At 40.1% G+C, this 20101-nt stretch overlaps 1 protein-coding gene across 2 annotated transcripts in view; it reads left to right on the top strand.

Moving 5' to 3' along the window:
* opcml (opioid binding protein/cell adhesion molecule-like) overlaps positions 1 to 20101 on the top strand; it is a 449122-nt gene that overhangs the window by 7933 nt on the left and 421088 nt on the right. The window contains exon 2 of one of the 2 annotated variants that reach the window (XM_041800529.1): positions 2460 to 2535. Coding sequence is in view for 1 of the 2 variants with exons in the window: in XM_041800528.1 (XP_041656462.1) it covers positions 2378 to 2535 (158 nt within the window). In the remaining variant the exon portion in view is untranslated. Of the gene's footprint in view, positions 1 to 1914; positions 2536 to 20101 lie in introns of those variants that run through there. The other variant, XM_041800528.1, reaches the window with a different exon arrangement.

The raw sequence follows: 20101 nt of genomic DNA, 5'->3' as shown, positions 1-20101 counted from the left end.
TTTATATTCAAGTGAATGCAATACGCCACCGTAGTCGCCTACATCCAGCTCCCTCTGGAAAACTTTGAGACTAAATCCCACAAACATTTGAAAAACTCATTTCCCATGAAAATGCCCAAAAATTCCACGGCAAATCCCCCTATAACTTTCAACAAAACCCTCTAAAATATTCAATATTTCAATAAAAATACTTGAAAGTTTCCCAAAAAATGTCCCAATAATTTCTCATGCAATTTCCTTCAGATTTCATCAGAATTCCTGAAATTTCAGTAATAAATCCTCCCAACCAGTGGCGTGCACAGACTTTTTCAAGGGCAGGGGGAAAAAGAAAAAAAGGGCACACGCAGCATGTTCTCACCACTGAAGAGGGCGCTAAGTTTGGCGTGTTTTCGAGGGCACTTTAGACATGTTTATATGTTCTACAAATGGCACATTATATAGCCTTAAAACAGACTAACTAGACAGACTACTCAAGTTAGTTTGTAGTTGGGATCAGCATCTACAAGAACAGTGAAGATTCAACGTTGGACTGTGAAGAACACAGAAATAAATAAATAAATCCCTAGGGGGTCTGGGGGTCTTCCACTGAACATTTTCAATTAAGTAGAAGCCATTTCCTGTATTCTAGTGTATTTTAACACCATATTAGCACCAGATAATCCAAACTGGTTCTGTGAGGTATAGTTCTGGCTCAATGGGCCCAACATAAAAGTCATTGCAACAGTAATGTTTCATAGTATTAATGGTCTTCTGGAGTTTAGTGTTTGTTTTTCACCAAGAGGGCAGTTTAGTGTGTTTTGCCAATGAGGAGGGTACTTAAACACGCCTTTTTGCCACCCAAGTGGGCAGTTTATCATGTTTTAACCAGCCAAGAGGGCAGTTTAGTGTGTTTTGCCAACCAGGAGGGCACTTAAGCATGAGTTTTGGCTCCCAAGAGGGCACTTTAGCTTGTGTTTTTGCTCCCAAGAGGGCAGTTTAGTGTGTGTTTTGGCTCCCAAGAGGGCACTTTAGCTTGTGTTTTGGCTCCCAAGAGAGCACTTTAGCATGCAATTTGGCTCTCGAGGGCACTTTAGTGTGTGTTTTGGCTGCCAAGAGGGCAGTTTAGTGTGTGTTTTGGCGTTCAAGGGCACTTTAGCGTGTATTTTGGCTGCAAAGAGGGCACTTTAACATGCATTTTGGCTCCCAAGAGGGCAGTTTAGTGTGTGTTTTGGCATTCAAGGGCACTTTAACATGCATTTTTGCTCTCGAGGGCACTTTAGCATGTTTTTTGGCTGCCAAGAGGGCACTTTAGCATGCTTGTTGGCTCCCAAGAGGGCAGTTTAGTGTGTGTTTTGGCTCTTAAGGGCACTTTAGCACGTGTTTTTCAACAAATGGGTCGGGGCGACTGACCCTGCACCCCCGTGCACACCACTGCTCCCAACATTTCAAGCAAATGTCTTAAACTTCAGTGGACATTTTGACAATTATCTCAAAAATTCTGCTGTGTCTGAGGATGGTACAAGGAGACAAATGTGTACTTTTTCTTTACTTTTAAAAAATAAGAAATATAACTGTAAATTACCATCAGCCTCAGCAGAACGGTCATTTCCCTCCAGGTGCCATGTCATAATGTTTTGTTCTGATATGTTAACCCTCACTGTGAAGCTTGTTTGTTACAGAAGGCTTTTTGTGGCTTTGGGCATCGCTGTGTGGTCCCTCTATGTTCACATGTTGGTAGGATAAGGATTAAGGACTCACTGGAGGTCCCTGGACCTCAGTTTGGGAACACTGCAGGCTGCGCACCATATGGTCCTGATGGTACAGGCAAGAGATGCTACCTGGCGATTAAGAGAGAGAGAGAGAGAGAGATAGAGCGAGAGAGTGAGAGAGCGAGAGGGAGAGAGAGAGTACTTGAGGAGCTGTAGCCTACTTAGCGAGAAAAGATACTGAAGCGAATTCCGGCTTTTGCTGTGAGTACGCAGCTTTACAGAGTCTCATCCAGACGACAGAGAGGGAGGCGAACACGGGGGGAGAGAGAGAAAAACAAACATAAGGAGTGTTGGCTGATGCATCTGTGTGAGAGCATCCATTTCACGGCGATAGAACAGTTTGGAGCGGAGGAGACGGTGCACATTTCTCCGTGAAACGCTGCGCTTTTCTCTCCTCTGGAGTCAGTTTCCTAGAGCGGCTGCTGGTGCGCAAAGACACTTTTTTTTCCTGTCGACACGGACAGTATTTCATAAGAAGCCTGTTTACTTGGACTAAAGCAGGTCGTTCACAGCTCCAGTGCCAGATTCAGCATCTTATTTGTGGATTAGAATTTGCGCTCTGCTGCTGAAGACGCAGAAAGGAATATCAAGTTTTCTTGGAAGTTGCGCAGTGACAGAGAAAAGGAAACATGGGAATTAATGGTTATCTAGCGGTGCCTGGGAGATGCCTTGTCGTCCTCGGACTTAAATTGTTATTCCTTGTACCTGCAGGAGTTCCAGCCAGGAGCGGGGATTCTGTATTAAAGGACAACATCACCGTGAGACAAGGAGACAGCGCCGTGTTAAAGTAAGTCGAACTGTTTTTATTCCACAGCGCTGCTGGTCTGTGTCTCTGTGCGCCATGAGGACTGACTTCTGTGTCTCAGTGTTGGAGCTGATCATGAGCAGCGCTCCTGGAGTTACTAAAGGTCATCGAAACCTGAAGAAAAACACCGAAATGCTGGTGTTTTCTCACCACATGAATGTGAAGCGCTCATAGTTCTCTGCCTGTGTGCCTTTTGCAAGTTGCTCTGCTGTGAGCTCGCTGTGCAGCGTCTCGTGCTCATTGCCCTTGAATGTTATTGATTGGGTTGGTTAATGTCTTGTTGAGGATGCACAGAGCTGAGACTCACTCACAGCCAGCTTTGGGAGGGGTTGTGTTCCTATTGATTGGAGCGTGTGCTACAAATGCAATTATGACTTTCATTTTCAAGGCCGTGTTGTTTTCGTTACACTTGGTCAAATGTTTAAGGAGACTGGAGAGAGACTCATCCACAGGGCTTAGATTCTTATTTCTGGAGCAGTTAACCCTTAATGTGCTGTCACTTTCATATTCCGATGACTCTCTTATGAAGACATGTCATATTTTACACATCAGATCTCATGTGCGTACTTCTACAGCAGTGAAGGGTTTAACTGTGTGGATTTATCGCATGCCACAGTTCTTCCTTATCTTCTCCTTCCTCATTGCATTTTCCTTTTTATTTATGGTATAATCCGTTTGACAGGGATGGTCTAGGGCTGCACGATAAATAGAAATTTGAAGGGATGCTTGATAGTGAGTTTTTGCAGATATCTGACATGCCAGTATTTATAAATTCATTCTAGCTGATCCACATTTTATTACAGATATATGCTGATGTATTTCAGACCTAAAATTTGAGTCCTCAGAATAGACTTTTAAGTTTTTGGAATGGGGATAAGCAAAGAAAATGACTTCCACTTAAGTCACTGGTGGACTCAGAGGGGGGCCAGGGGGGCAATCAGCCCCCTTGGTGCCCTTATGTTTCAGAAATCACACCTCATGTACGCCCCTATGGAAGATAATATGATAAAATGTTGCCAAAGGGCCAAATGTGGTCCCCCTATATAGACAAAATTTAACAAAGTGCCCTCTTAAAGGTCACATATTATACAAAATACACTTTATCAGACTTTTCTAGCAAAAACATGTGCCTCTGACCTGTCCACAATCCCCCCAAGAATCTGCCTCCACCCCACCCCCCCGACACACACACACACACACACACACACACACACACACCCCTTTCAGAAAATGTGTGTTGAAACAAGCTGTTCTTATTTCCCCTCATGATGTCATTTGGGGAGTTAGCCCCACCCCCTGGTTAAGAGAATGTTCCACCCTCCATTGAGCAGCATCCATATCCCGAGAGGGGCGGAGTCAGACAGCTCAGTAACATTTAAAGCTACAGACACAAAAACAGCTCGTTCTGAGCAGAAGGGTTTTTAGACATGCAAAAATCCAATATTGGATTGTTTTTTAGCTACAGACTTTACAGGCATGTTTTGTGGACTATTGAGGCCAATATAAATGTGTCTTAAAAGGGTAAAATATGTGACCTTTAAGTTCCTTCTGAGTGGGCATTTTATGACAAGGTTGCCTTTTAAATGGTCAATCCTGGGTTAATTTCTGTGTGCTCTCCTTCCAGTGGAAACTAGTTGATTAAAGTGCCTGTTACGGTTGTCTTCCTGAGGGCTCTGTGTCCTCTCAGTGGACAATACCAAATGTCCAAGAGTGAAAAAAATGCAATAAAGAGCTGTAAGCTTCTACGTATAAATTTCATATTCACTGATATCTCCCCTTGTAAATCTTTGTTCAATCATGTTAACTTGGTTTGCTAGTCCTCTTCAGTTTTAACAGACGTGTCGTTGGTATAATCATAACGGAAAACATGGAATCTAAACCAAGATTTCTAACAATTTCACTGTAAATGACAACTTTTTTAACAATGGTGCTCCACTGCACATAGCAGGTGTGGTTTTTATCATTTTCACCCGTGCCTCTGAACATCCTGAGTCTTCCTACTGGCTCATATAATTCTGATCAAGCCTAAAACTCGTTGTACTTATTCATAGATACGTCTAATGTTTACAGTCAATATGGGATATTTACAGCCAATGAGTGGGTTTTAGATATCAGAAAAAATCTGTTGATGCTGATATTTTTGCGTTGTGATGATATCATGCCAATAATGTTGTGCATCCCTATCGAATTTGAGCTTTTGCAACAAATGTGTCATAAAGGTCTGATTTTATTGCATTAAAAAACTATATATATAGATATATATCTATATATATATAGATATATAGATATATATCTATATATATAGATATAGATATATATGAATATATATATCTATATCTATATATATAGATATAGATATATCAATGCAATCAAGCAAAGTCCACACCCCTAAAATGGGAACACTTCACGTGTTCTCTCCCCAATTTTATGCAGTCAGATGAAACTCAAGCTAGCTCTCAGTGACCCTTGGATCATTGGTTCCTAACCTGGGGTCCAGGACACCCTTGGGGGGGCACTAAAATTCTCAGATAGGGTGCAAGGTTTTGTCTGCTCTCAGGTTGTCAAATGGCAAAATTTCATCAGTTTTTAGCAAATATCTTTTGTGATAAACATGTTCTGCTCTGACCTGCTTTTTTAGTGAAAGTGAAAGCTGACTTTTGTTCATAGGGGTTTTTTTGGATACAACTGCAGGTCGCTCCAAGGTAAAAAGGTTTTGGAACCACTTTAGACTGCTGCTTCTCACCCAGTTGTAAATCATGACCCACCATGTTGCACTATTAATCTAATTGCACTCGCAATTGCAATGTCAGGCTGTGCAATTACACAGTTGCACAAAAGGCTGCAATTATTTTTCAACTGAATAGAACTTCCATTTTGGAAAATATTAACTGATTCTTCAAAGAAATACTGTAAAAACTTCAGATTTGATTAATTTATTTTAATGCTACTTAATGTTTATATGTTATGAGTTGAGAAATACACACTTCAGAACCATCATTATTCTCTGCATTTTTCTTGATATCCAAGCAAGTAGACTCATTATTTCAATTATGCTTTAAATCAAAGTTATGATCGCATGATTGTCCAGAATCCTCATAAACACACATTATTACCCAACATCGACTTTATGTGAGAATTTACATTCCAAATTTCTGATCATTTTTGACAAATTAGACATTTTTATTGGAAAATTTACACACTGGACCTCAGACTGTGCAAACACGACAAAGCAAAGAGACAGTCTCTTTGTGCCCACTTTTTTTTCCCAGGTACACAGCTAAGATTAGGGCTGCTCAAATATGACAAAAATCATAACCAGGATTATATTGATATTTATTGACATCATGATGAAAAAAAAGGCATAATTTCTCAGTCAACAAAAAGAATAACTTTTGATGCTAAAGACCATGATGTGTATATTTTAATGAGATGATAAAGGGACTTAATACAATATGTTTGCAGAATGGTGAATTTAACAGGATGCTGGAGTTGATGCTGTGAGGGAGGAGCAGAGACACTCAGCAGCATCACTCCAGAACTTATTCAGAAGTTATCTGAAGCATTAGCAAAAGGTGGCGAAATAATCAGAATATAGCATCCTCTGAATCACTTTGTGTGGTGCTCTACCTGCATGGCCCAGCACTGCATTGTACTGAGAAAGTTTACACAGTTTATGCAAAAGATGTCTTACAATTTAATGCTTAATATGCAAATTCCACAGGCAAAGCCCTCTCAATCAAAACAATAACAAAAGATGAGGGAAGCAGGGAGATTCTCTGCTACCCTGCTCCTCCCAAACCTTTTATTAAACCACCCTCCAAGGCACTGAAGTCCAGACAAATGAGGAGAGCTTGGACGAGCAACCTTGGAGCCAATTTCAGAGAATAATCATGCAACATGATGGAGATACAGCAACAGAACAGCAGCTTCCTGTCACAGTTCACATTTCCTTTAGAGGCAGTCTTCTAAGTAGCACTTGGTCTTTCAATGCAGCAATAAAGTCTGTCAATGCAGACAAGACGACCTGTCACAGCTCTAAAATTGAAGAATTTAACAAAGAAGTGGTGATTTTTTTTACATGAATTTAGTGCAAAAATTCTACATCTTGTGTTCATAGTAAGCAGTCTAAGACTGTCTATCTTCAGGATTACAATCCACTGTTGAGTATCATCAGGCACCACTATAAATGCATCCTCAGTTGTCTTTATTTTGCTCATGGTTGCTTTCTGGCGTGATCAGATAAGTATAAACTCCCTTTTTTAAATTGATGCCATCAGTATCAAGTCCAACATAAACTGCTTTATGCCCTAAATCAGGGGTTCTCAACCTTTGCAGCCCGTGGCCCCAAAAACAAAAGTGCCAGTGACCGGGGACCCCCACTGTACCTGAAGGTGGCTGAACACCGCCATGCACATTCAAGAATAGTCATGTGGAGACAAGGCTGCTCATTAAGGGGAAAAATGGGAGAGCTTTCCAGAGCCCAGCCAAACTGGGGGCCAGCAAAATCATGGTCCATTGTAAAGTTAAGCTGTGGTGTTTTATATTTAACCTGCATAATAATCACTCTTATCAAAGAAACAATTTTGAATAATTTCAGTAGTAAATAGCCCTCTCAAAATGTAAATCCTTTTGTTAAAAACAGAATTAAAATATGTTAAAAAAAGCTAAAATGGGCTAATAATGGCAAAAATGCTAGAAAAGGTGGTGAAATTAGATTTTTAAAGTAGCAGATATGGGTTAGAAATGCCAAAAATTAAACAAACAACTAAAAAGGCAAAAATGGGTTAAAGAGGCAAAAATGGGCATATAAAATGGTGAAATGGGATTTAATTGTGGCTGAAATGGCATTAAAGTGGCAACAATGGGTCGAAATTTGGTGAAATGGGATGAAAAATTATATAAACTGGCAAGAAAGGGTTACCTGAGGCAGAAAAAGTCAGAAGCTGGGCATATCACATTGTGAAATGTGACGTAAAAAGTGGTAAAAGGGGTTAACAGTGGCAATAATATGTAAACAGAGCCAACAATAGGCAGAGAGTGACAAGATTTAGTTTAGAAGTGGCAAAAACAGGCAGAAAAAAAGTGGTGGAAAGTGTTTAAAATGGACAACAAAAGAGTTTTAAGTGGCTAAAACGTGTTAAAACTGGTAAAATTGGTGTAAAGTGGCAACAGTGTAATTCAAACATGTTCTTAGTTTTTATAAGGCAACCTGAGACCCACTCTCAGTGTCTCGCGACTCCCAATGGGGTCCTGGCCCCAGAATTGAGAACCCCTGCCCTAAATCAATAGAAATACATAATATAGACCCAGATTTAGCTGGTCAGCCTGAGAACATCAATGCATAATAATGGATTTTTGTTCTGTCACTGATGTTTTACAGAGTCGTCCACATCTACATCAGGATGAATCATAGAAATGATGAAGTTCAACAGCCCTAATGCAAACTGAAGTTAAAGCAGTGAAGTTATTGAAGTGGAAAAAACAGCAGGTGCATGAATAATAAATAATACAAGAGATAAAACCGATGTAAGAGATCCTGCCAGAGTGTGTGGTGCAGTAATGATGTGAAAGTTTGATTTTCCACATATGCTCATCAGTTCTACACATCTGCGAGGTGTTAAAGAGCCCGACAACATTCCTGCCTTCATTTTACAGTTAAAATTCAGACACAGTGAGCTCTCAGAGCTCCTGTATTGTGTTGTAATGAGACGACTTGGTAATGTATTCACATTAGCATGCCTATAAGAGTGTGTACCTTCAGTTCCTCTCTCTGTCAGTGCAGGGCAGCACAGTTCAGCTCCTCGCTGCCTGAGATATGGAGTATTTGGAGAAGAATTACTGTACAGTCTGATCACTGTTTGAACAGCCTGCTGATGCACTCTGGGTAGATGAGGTGGAAGGTGAATGTGCGCTGTAGCAGCAGCGGCTTGGGCTCACAGGGGGCAGGGGAGGCGTTGTCATAGACAGAGTTCAGTTCAGTCCTTGTCCCCTCGGCCTGGTGCAGCCTCAGAGAACAGAGTCTTTCTCACACTCTGTTAATCATGCCTTCATTCTCTGCCATTACAAATGTGTGCCGGCCTCTGCTGATTAACAGAAACTTTTTAAGAAGTCTGTTGGATCCACTGAAAGAATGCATTTCAGCAGCTCAATCTGCAGAGATGAGCAGAGGCAGACAACATGAACAAAGCACAGATCCTATTTGTAGAATTTACTGTTTATTATTTAAAAAATCTACCTTTAAACACATATGCTTTGTTTTTAAGCTTTTTGTTTGTTTGATTATTATTTTAAAGGCTGTCAGAGTTTATGCATTCATCATGATTAAGGTCCATAACTCTGTCTATTATTCCTTTCAGCATACTTTAGCTAAGCCACTGCAGCATGTTGCAATTTTAATATAATTATCTCATTTTGGTGAGAAGAAAATTACAAAGATGATCATTTTTAAAAGGTTTCGGTGTGTTACTTTGGTCCTCACCAGGGTTCGACTGACAGCTTTTGTACCAGCACACAAACTGCACCAACTTGGTAAACATGCTCGTTAAAGATTAGGTGTGGAAACGCCCGTTCTCCTTTGGGAATCAATCAGCGCATATCATTCACAACAGATATCACACAACAAAAACATGTCCAAAGAAAAGCAGATTTCTTTGCATATAAATCTATGCAAATCTGGCAAGACAGACAACAAATCCAATATTAAGATGAAAGAGATAAAAGAGGGAAATTGGGGCATAGGAAGAATCTAGTAAACGGGATGTCTGGCAGAAACAGGAGGAACGTGGAGCCAAAGAAATGAAAGAAACAACTGATGTTAAAGAAGGCTTCAGAGTAGACCCAACACTTCAAACACCACGCTTCTATAAATGGTTTGTCAAGTTGTCCAAAGTTAACTGGCAATATTTTCACTATCACATTTTGTCTGGCAAGTCAAATATGTTACTGTACGATTTCATTAGATTTTAACACAAAGAGAGGGTAGAAAGTATTTATTTATTTTTTTAAACTTTAACTCTGAGTAGATTTCAGCCTGCAGCTCTGGTCTTAATCTAATGAAGAAAATAAATCTCTGCTTAGTTTTAGAGGAATTTCTTTAACAAGTACCTGTATTTCTAAATCAGTCCTACAGGACGGAGTTTGAAAAAACAGACTGAAAAAAGCAGCAATGCCTCTCTCTAGCAATAAAATCCAAAAACGGACGATACAGGGAAAAAAATAAACTAAACTGATTGTCTGTGTAGGTTCTCATTCACCCATGTTTTGGTTATCCAAAACTTCATCTAGAAGGAAAGTGGCCTTCAGAGAGGTTTGTCAATCAAAGTGATGAAAATAAAAATCCAATTTTGAAATCAGCAGAAATGGCAAAAAAGCTTTTGTTAAGAAGCGGACAGATGGCTTTACTACAGCAATTTATTTATTTTTTTAATAAAATTGGGATGCTGTAAAAAAAAAAAAAAAAAAATTCAAATATGACAGAATGCAATAATTGTTAAATCTCATAAACCCGTATTTATTCACAACAGAGCATTAAAAACATCAGATGCTGAGAAACAGACATTTTCACTATTTTTTGAAAAATTTTAGCTAACTTTGAATTTGATGGCAGCAACACTTATCAAAAAAAAAAAAAAGTAGGGATGGGGTCATGTTTACCACTGTGGAGCATTCCCTCTTCTTTAACCCTTAGATGCATAAGTGGGGTCAAAAATGACCCCAGTGGTTGTTTTTTGGCGATATCCTTGTAATTTTAATTTTTTATCGTTTACTCTTCCATGTATTCCTCAAATAGGTTGTCTTTGACATGAGGCCATTTAGATTTGTATCTAATTGTTATATTTTTTTAAGTACTTGTATTTTTTGTATCAGTACCACACTTTTCCATACGTGGGGTCAAAAATGACCCCAAGCATTTTCTATGGAATTTCAAAGGTTAACCCCAGGAACCTTTGATTTTTATCAACTGTGACTGTCAGGTATACATTTACTGTCCATCCACACATCTAATTCCATAAAACCATAAAAAAATCAAAATCAAGGTTTATAATGGTCAAAATATTAGATTAAATTTAAATTCATGGGTTTAAAAATGTAAGATAAAATTTAAAATCATGATTCTAATAGGTAAAATATAGGATTAAAAATGAAAGTAAGGTTTTAGAGGTCAAAATATGACTTGATATTTAAAACTGAAACTCTATAAGCTCAAAATATGACATAAAAACTTAAAATTATGAGTTAAAAAGTCCAAATTTGAGATAAAATTAAAAATCATAAATTGAAAAGGTCAAAATATGACTTAATATTTAAAGTTGTGAAATTAAAAGGTTAATATATGAAATGAACAGCCACAATCATGAACCTGAACACAATTTATTTTTTTTCTCACATTCCTGATTCTAAGTGTTTTTACTTTTTCTACATTTTATGACAAGGATATTTTAAATAATCAAGGCTAAGTTTAGGTTTTTATACTGGAGGAAATCTGCAGACCTTACTGGGCCAGGTAGAACTGGACCAGGCCTTGAGTTTGACAACTCTGTTCAGGAGAGTCAGCCTCTAGTTAATGACATTTATGGACCTTGTTCTGATCAGTGATCAATAATTAATGATCAGTAACATTCATCATTGGTGGTTAAACAGTTTGAAATACCTCTTAACATCTCAAGTGCTTTCATCACATCTCATCATTTCCTGTAGTTTATGAAAATGATTCAGTAATGTAGTATCAAACCAAATCTTTGTAAAAGGAAGACTTAGTATTATTACTAATCATTCTCATGCTGGGATTATTTCTGGATGTTTAGCTTTTTTTTTTTTTTTCTTTTTTACTTTTCTCAAAGCTTTTTTGTGATAAAATGTTAATAAAAGTGATAAATGAACATGTCAAACATGAAATAATTCTTTTGTTGACCAAAACCTAATAAAAAAAAATCATCTTTAACCAAAATGAAAGAAATTTCTTAAGTTTACGTCCTAAAAGGCATTCGTTCTAATTGGGGTCATTTTTGACCCCACTCATGGAAGAGTGTAGGTACTGGTAGGTCATGCATCTAAGGGTTAACGACAGCCTGTAAATGTCTGAAAAGTGAGGAGAGTTTTAAGAGAGGAATGTTTTTCCATTCTTGTCTCATGTAGGATTCTCTCTGCTCAGCAGTCTTCTTTAGTGGTCGACCAATATTGTTTCTTCAGGGCTAATACTGGTAAGCAATTATTAGTAGTTCTTGAAACTCATTTTGGAACTGATATGCATTTATTCGCAATTTATTTATTTACATGGATTTACAAAATGTGCGCAACGTGGCAAAAGATCATTTATGTGATTAAAATAAATGAAGGAAAGCTAATGAATCAGCCCACAGGCTATCGGCATGAGACACAGCACAGAGCAACACAGTAGAAACAGGAAAACAGGAGGTGAAGCTATGTGCTTACCGTGTCAGTGCTACCCAGGATTAAGGGTTAACTGGCTAATACTCATATGATATTGAACCAGTCAGACTGTGTTGTATACGGGACATTTGGTGAGACGGGGAGAGTGAAAATAAAGCAGTGAGAAAGTGACACGAGCGCATGTTTTAATGAATAAAGTTATGTGCAGATACCAACAACTGGTAACCTTGCAAAGCAGATAGATTCGTCCTGTTTTTGTCTGAACAGTTTGGACCCTGTTAGAAGTGACAGGACCAGTCAGCGGAAGACAATTGCATGGACGCTGCTAAAGCGCCAGTTTTATCAGAACTTGACAACATTTCTTCATTAAAAGAAGAAATAAGAACAGCAGTGAGTTTTTTTCTTTTCAAAAAACATTGAAAGTCATGCACTGACATGTCTACAGTCGCCATGGTTTGTGTTGTGCAGTTCTCTATTGATTTTACTCCTTAGTAGCGGCGCCCCTCGTTAGTGGCTACAACATCACATGTCTTGTTGCTCTGATTGAGCCATAAAGATTTGATAGACAGAACGGTCGTCCAATCACCCTCAGTGTTTTTTTTTTTCAAAGACTCTGCCCTTTCCAAAACACCGTCTATGAGTGGTTAACCAGATGGATGTGCGTCAGGTTAGATAACTGGCCAAATACTAAATATCAGTCAAGCCAATGATCAGCTTACCCCCAGTCTTCTTTGCCATATGTTTCTTTTTATGATTCTGTTGGTGAAAGGTTTGGACTGCAGGTAGGCCTGTTCAGCACCAGGACCTGTCTATTGTGAAGCCACCCTGTTGTGATGGATGTGGTCTGTGGTTTAGCATTGTCTTGCTGATATAGCCAAGGCCTTCCCTGAGAGAGACATTGTCTGGATGGGAACATGTGTTGCTCTAAATCCTCTCTCTACTCTTCAGCGTTGATAGTTCCTTTCCAGATGTGTAAGCTGCCCACACCATAGACTCCAGATGCAGGCTTTAGAACTGAGCCAGGATAACAAGCTGGATGGTCCCTCGCCTCTTTAGTCTGCAGGACATGGCGTCTTGAGTGTCCTGAGAGAATTTCCCATTGTTATTTATCTGACCACAGAACAGTTTTCCATTTTGTCTCAGTCCATGTTAAATGAGCTCCGGCCAGGAGAAGATGGCGTCGTTTCTGGATCCTGTTCACATATGACTTCTTCTTTGCATGATACATCTTTAACTTGCATTTGTGGATGGTATGGCCAACGGGGTTTACAGACGATGATTTCTGGAAGTGTTCCTGAGCCTGTGCAGTGATTTTCAGGACAGAATCATGACTGTTTATATGGGCGGATCTTGAACATCCAATATTGACTTTCAGCTTCATCCCTTGCACACAGACTTCTCCAGATTCTCTGAATCTGTTGATGATATCATGGCATGTAGATGGTGGGATATTCAAAGTCTTTTCAGTACAGTCGATGAACATTTTTCTGAAATTTAACCACAACTTTTAGACACAGTCTTATGCAGATTGGTAAACCTAACAGGACCTCGTACAAAGTTTGGCAATACTTCTCTGCACATATTAGTGCAGATGAAGAAGAAAATGGTCCTGTAGCAGCCAAAGCCAGTGTTGTGATCCATGCTAAGCTGTAATCCTCTTTCTCTTAATGCAGCTGAAGGGGGCACAATTTGGTTTGATTGACATTGGAAACCTGTGAGGGTATATAAGCAATTGACAAGCTAAAACATGATTGATTCAAGAGTTTTGAAAAATACAGAGCAGAGTTTTCATGTAGCCAGGTTTGAGTCTCCATCCCTGCTAGTGAAGCCTGGAGGAGCTGCAGTTTTGGCTTCATTTTCAGCCACTTTTCATGAGTGTCTGCTTCTCAACATTCTGTGTTTTCACAGCAATGATTAACATGTCTTCATGTCACGGTGGACAAGGCTTTTTCTTTACAACCATGCAAAGTTAAGGATGTCTCTGGCTTTGAAAAATGGTGGAAATATTTGAGTTAGGTTAGGTACTCAGTGAAAATATTCATAGCATAGGTTTTGTCATTTTAAAGGTTGCAGGATGAACTTTTCCTTGAGGAAATTTTAGATGTTCATGCATAAGATAGAATCATCCTTGGAGTCTGTGATCAACACAAACAGGATTGTCCTCACAGAAGCTTCCACTCGGAGAGAATTCAAGTACTTTTCTGATTTTTATGACAAGCTGAAATCCACTTTGTGCAGCTTGGCTACCCTGATTGGCAAATGATGCCCCCTGTGGCAGAACGCAAGACTCTTCGGCACACTTCACTTCTCCTCTCTTGCCCTAACCTTTGCATCCCTCAATAGAGGAGTCTGTGAAGCTGCCATGACCCTGAGATGAATCTTTAAAGCAGGGAAGTTGTGAGCGAACAATGCAGTAACCTGGGGTGTCGCTGTGCTGATCCACGCCGCATCAATACTGCCCTGCAGGAAGAGGAGCTGCTGCCAGTCAGAGAGCGCCAGACCTTAATCCAGGACACCACGCTATCCAGCAGCATCGCTCTCAGCTTCTCCCCCCACGAGCAGGAGAGGTTGGATAGGGTTGAAAGCATCGGAGAAATCAAAGGACATCATTCTGGTCCAGATTCTGCAGGTGGGAATAAGGATGGTGGAGCTGCTGTTCGATAGCATTGTCTGTGTGTTTGACAGCTATTCGCTTCACACCTGGAGCACACTGAGGCTGGTGATGTGTGCATGATGTGAGACATGTACATAGATGCCACACTGACTCACTGGATCACACTTGTTTAATTTGATATTTTCTATAATCCTCTCTCGTGGAAGAACATGAGGAACAAGACTCACTGCAGCTGCAGAATCATAATGTTTTGATTTGTTGACTTTACTCATGTTTTTGTCTCAGTGATTGGCATTATTATCCTCATTAAAGTAAAACAAACCATTCAATACAACAATGACTGATAAAGCACAGCTAATATAGCATCTACATTTATGTTCCTTTGGATTTGAGGACTCTGTGTGTCCTTCAGCATCGAGGTGGCAGCAATGCAGAGGACTTAAAGGGCTCAAAGTGGGAGGAGGGGTTGCAGCATGGCAGTTTACAGCTGTGATTAGAGCTACGTACAGAAAAGAGATAGGCTGAAAGTGACAGGTGTTGATGCCTCCTTACTAAGCATTTCTTCTCCCCAGTGAAGATGCTATTTTGCTTCAATCAGTATCTATCACCTTTTTATAGATTTATTTTTAGCTACTATGCCTTTATTTAGAAGATAGAGTTGTGTATTGGAATAAGGGAGGGAGAGATGCAGGAGGATTGGCTGCCTGCTTTAAGGATTATTAGACATGGGGCATTCCAAAATATTATGCAAATGATATTTTTCTCTGATTTTTTTTTTTTTTTTTCTGAGTTTGTCTCCTTTTATGCCCATAGCAGCCAATGACACAGAGGTATTCTTTGCAGCATGAGATGGTGCATTGTCATGAATGAAGATAATTTTGCTACTGAAGGCACGGTTCTTCTTTTTATACCATGGAAGAAAGTGGTCAATCAGAAACTCTGTATACTTTGCCAAGGTCATTGTCACACTTTCAGGGATCCTAAAGGAGCCTACCAGCTCTCTCCCCATGATTCTGGCCCAAAACATGACTCCGCCTCCTCCTCGTTGACATCACAACCTTGTCGGGACATGGTGGCCATGCATCAACCATCCACTACTCCTCCATCTGGACCATTCAGGGTTACACGGCACTCATCAGTAAACAAGACTGTTTGAAAATGAGTTTTCATGTATTTCTGGACCAACTGCAACCATTTCTGCTTGTGAGCATTGGTTAGGGGTGGCTGAATAGTAGGTTTATGCACGACTGCAAGCCTCTGGAGGATCCTAGGCACCAGCAGCTTTAAATACCTGTTTGCTGATTTGTAATGGCATTTCTACCCTAACCCATCGTGGGCTGGTATACAATGGTTGCCTGTGGAGCGATGAGCACTGATGATGCTGTTGTTGCAGTTTTATCAAAAGTAAAAGAAGAAGTGCAATGAACTACGCTGAAATCTTTTGTGGGTAGTAAATGCATTTTTGACCTTTCCAGCTCTGGTGTGAAATTGTTTCACCAACTGGCTCCACTAATATTAAGCAGTTATGGTGGCAAGAGTTCATTTTGGGGCTGTGCATGCCAGCTACTATCTCACTGTTGACAGTGAAACATTTAAAGGAAATATGAAATGTTCTATCTGGCGTATCAGGTTATGGTGGCCCTGCAAATGCTGCATTACAGCTTGATCTTCTTTTTGGCATTCATGTCAACAAGCAGGGCTTTCAGACGTCCTGTGTCAGTGCACGTCTTAGGCAGCGAGATTCTAGAGACCAGATGGCTTTCCTAGGAACAGGAAAAGAATAACTAGAAAGACATTGATTTAGAGGATATTTAAGTAAAATACACTATGTAGACAAAGGCTGACATTGTGCTCACACTCATATGAAGTTGCCCTCCCTTTAGCAGCTATAACAGCCTACACTTGTGTTGGAAGGTTTTCCACAAGATTTTGGAGTATTTTTGTGGGATTTTGTGCCCATTCATTCTGTAGAGCACCGATCATCAACTGGAGGCCCGGGGGCCATATCAGGCCCCCCAAAGCTTTCTGTCTGGCCCCTAGCAGATCATTAAATTCAGAAAAGGAGTAAATAAGATGTTGTTGGCTTTAAATGTTTGCTGTTGTTAAATACGCCCTGAAAACATATAATATTGAAATAGTTTTAGTATGACTAAACATTTGATTGTTCTTTATAGAAATTTACTTGCCAGCCATTATTGGTAAATATTTTTTAAAAAAGGGTCAAAGTTGACAGAAATGTTGAAAAAATTGACAGATAAAGTGGTGAAAATGAGTAAAGAGAGTGGTAAAAATGGATGATTAGTGGCAAAATGGGTTGCAGTGTGGGACAAAAGGACCAAAAAATGGCAGGAACAGTGGTGAAAAGAGGTTAAAATGTTGCAAAAATTGGTAAAAGAGGCAAAAATGGGGAAGGAAGTATCAAAAATGGCTTAGAATTAGCAAAAAAGTGCAAAAAGTAATGAAAATGGGTTAAAAAGTGGAAAAAATGCAAGAAAATTTGAAAAAATGGATAAAAGAGATAAAACATGCAGGAAAAGTGGTTTAAAAGGGCTTAAGGAGTGACAAAAATTGGGTTGAAGTATCAAAAAGGGGCAAAAAGTGTCAAACATATAGCAAAAATAGCTTGGCACGGTTAGTGGAAAGGTGCTAATGAGTAGCACACAGGGGCAATAATTAGCAAGTAAGTTGCATAAAAGGGGAATTATGCTGCGTTTGATTGTACTCAGAACTCGGATAAATCCGACCTCCGGATTAAAAAAGTGCAATAGAACGGCCCTTGAGCTTGGGACTCCAACTCGGAAATTCGGGTAGGATCCAAGCAGCCCGAGTCGGTCGGAATGACGTAGCAAAATGATGTCACACACCATGAGAGTCACTTTCTCCTCAACTTTTCCTTTTATGTGTCGTCTAATTTAGCATTTGTGTTACTACAGCACAGGCCTCTGCACAGCTCGCTTTGATGCCTGTATGACGCATGCAGGATTCCCCTCGCTGGTGAGTTCAAGTCATACTTGCAGCATATGACGTTCCTCTTTCTCTCTCTCTCCCTCAAGTAGCTAATGTATTTCCCCAACAGTAATTTTTGATCCTCCAAAAACATAAAAACAAACATCAGCTTACTGCGACCGGCCACGTTTTCCGAGCTAATGCAATGAAACGCATTTACCTCGGAAGTCGGAATTTCCAACATGGATTTTTCCAAGTTCTGAGTACAATCAAACGCAGCATTAAGAGTGGGAAATGGGTGAAAAGTGGCAAAAATTGGTTTAGAAGTGGCAAAAATTGTGATTACATTTTGGTCTACTTGAAAGTCAGGCCCCCAGAGTTTCTGCCAAGACTAAATCTGGCCCTTATGTTAATCTACTTGATGACCCCTGGTGTAAAGCATTTATGAGTTCAGGCGCTGTCTCATTACTTACTGGACGAGAAGGCCTGGATTGCAATCTCCATTCCAGTTCATCCCAAAGGAGCTTGATGTGGTTGAGGTCAGGGCTCTGTGCTGGCTAGTCAAGTCCCTCCACAGTGAACTCACACAGCCATGTCTTTATAGTCCTTGCTTTGCACACTGGATTAGACATGTTGGAATAGAAAAAGAACTTCCCCAAGTTTTTGGGAGCTCTTGGATTCCCTGGACAGTTTGTGCTTTTCAAAATAAAAGCCTAGTTTAATATTACTGTGAAGAAACTCCCCTAGTTTGGACAGGAGCCTTTCTTTTATGAATTTTTCCCGGCTAATTTCGCCTATACAATGAAACAAGTCACCTTTAAGGAGATTTACTGTGATATGAGGATCAGGACTGTGACAGCAGAGAGCCAGTGAGCACACATCATCCTGGAATGAAAGCTGTGACGGTGCATGCTGGAGCGGACACACATGGCCGCTGCATGCAGCAAAACATGCAGCCAGTCTGAAACAGGAGAAACGCTGTTTGGTGCACACTGTCTCCCACTCTCTTACCACAGTTAAGTATAAGCAGATGTCCAAAAATACCCTTCAAATATTGAAAAAATACCATTGGATGTGTTCCAAACGGAAGCTGATTGATTAATTGATAAATAGTTTGCTATTTTAGACGTCTGCCCTGGCTCTAATTTATTTGATGTAGTCATTAATGCTTTCAGGAATCTATTGCCATGTTGGTAACATCACTCTGAGGATATCATTTCAGTATGCCTCCAGAGCTAAAGTGGTACCTAGCGGGGAGATTGAAATAGTGATACACAGCTTTCCTTCCAGCCTGGCACAGTCAGCATTTCTAACTCAGATCTGCAGTCCAAAAATATTTCAGTGAGCCAATTCACACAGCTTTGTGGAGGGTTAAATGTTTTCAGGACCTGGCAATATGTTTTCAGTGAAACAGAGCTGTGTCTGAGTGATTTCATACCCAGGATGTTGTTTTATTTTCACAGGGTTGTTTTATTAACAGAGTCCAGGGCAACAAGAAGCAGCAGCATTCTCACTTACAGAAACCTGCTGCGAGGACCGACTAAGGCAGATGTGCAAGGCTGAATAATCAGGATCATTCAGCGAGGCTCAGGCTTGAATATTTCATTCGGGTTTTTTTGGAAATGTAGATCACACGGGAAGGAAAACGTCTGCCAATTTCTCTTTAGAGTGGAATTTACAGGTTCCCTCTGATAGCCCACCATGCTCTGTCCTTTGTGAATAATTGTGTGTAATTGGCAGGAATGGTGCCTGAATGTGTGTCAATTTGGCTGCTGTAATAAATATCTGATTCTAATTAGCTCACAATGGGCTGTTGGGTGACAAGTAATGGTGACAAAGTGCATCAAATTGATTCAGTAAATGCAACACTGACTTTTCAGCTGTTAAGAGGTATGTCTTCAGTGTGATGGTGAGATAAAATGTCAACATTTCAACAATTCAGTGCTGTCATTGTTACTAGCCACTGTGGAAACAAAAGGTGTTGCTCATAGTTATCAATCAATATCAGTTATGCACCATATTGCCAAAAATATTAGCTCACCTGCCTTGACTTGCATGTGAACTTCAGTGACATCCCATTCTTAATCCATAGGGTTTAATATGACGTCGGTCCACCCTTAGCAGCTATAACAGCTTCAACTCTTATGGGAAGGCTTTCCACAAGGTTTAGGAGTGTGTTTATGGGAATTTTTCACCATTCTTCCAGAAGCGCATTTGTGGATCACACACTGATGTTGGATGAGAAGGCCTGGCTCTCAGTCTCCGCCCTTATTCATCCCAAAGGTGTTCTATCAGGTTGAGGTCAGGACTCTGTGCAGGCCAGTCAAGTTGATCCACACCAAACTCTCTCATCCATGTCTTTATGGACCTTGCTTTGTGCACTGGTGCACAGTCATGTTGGAACAGGAAGGGGCCATCCCGAAACTGTTCCCACAAAGTTGGGAGCATGGAATTGTCCAAAATCTCTTGGTATGTTGAAGCATTCAGAGTTCCTTTCACTGGAACTAAGGGGCCAAGCCCAGCTCCTGAAAAACAAGCCCACACCATAATGCCCCCTCCACCAAACTTTACACTTGGCACAATGCAGTCAGACAAGTA

This window comes from Cheilinus undulatus, linkage group 12 (assembly GCF_018320785.1).
Source record: "Cheilinus undulatus linkage group 12, ASM1832078v1, whole genome shotgun sequence".
Taxonomy (NCBI): domain Eukaryota; kingdom Metazoa; phylum Chordata; class Actinopteri; order Labriformes; family Labridae; genus Cheilinus; species Cheilinus undulatus.
Note: the sequence above shows the minus strand (reverse complement) of the source record. Positions and strands in the feature narration are given on the sequence as shown.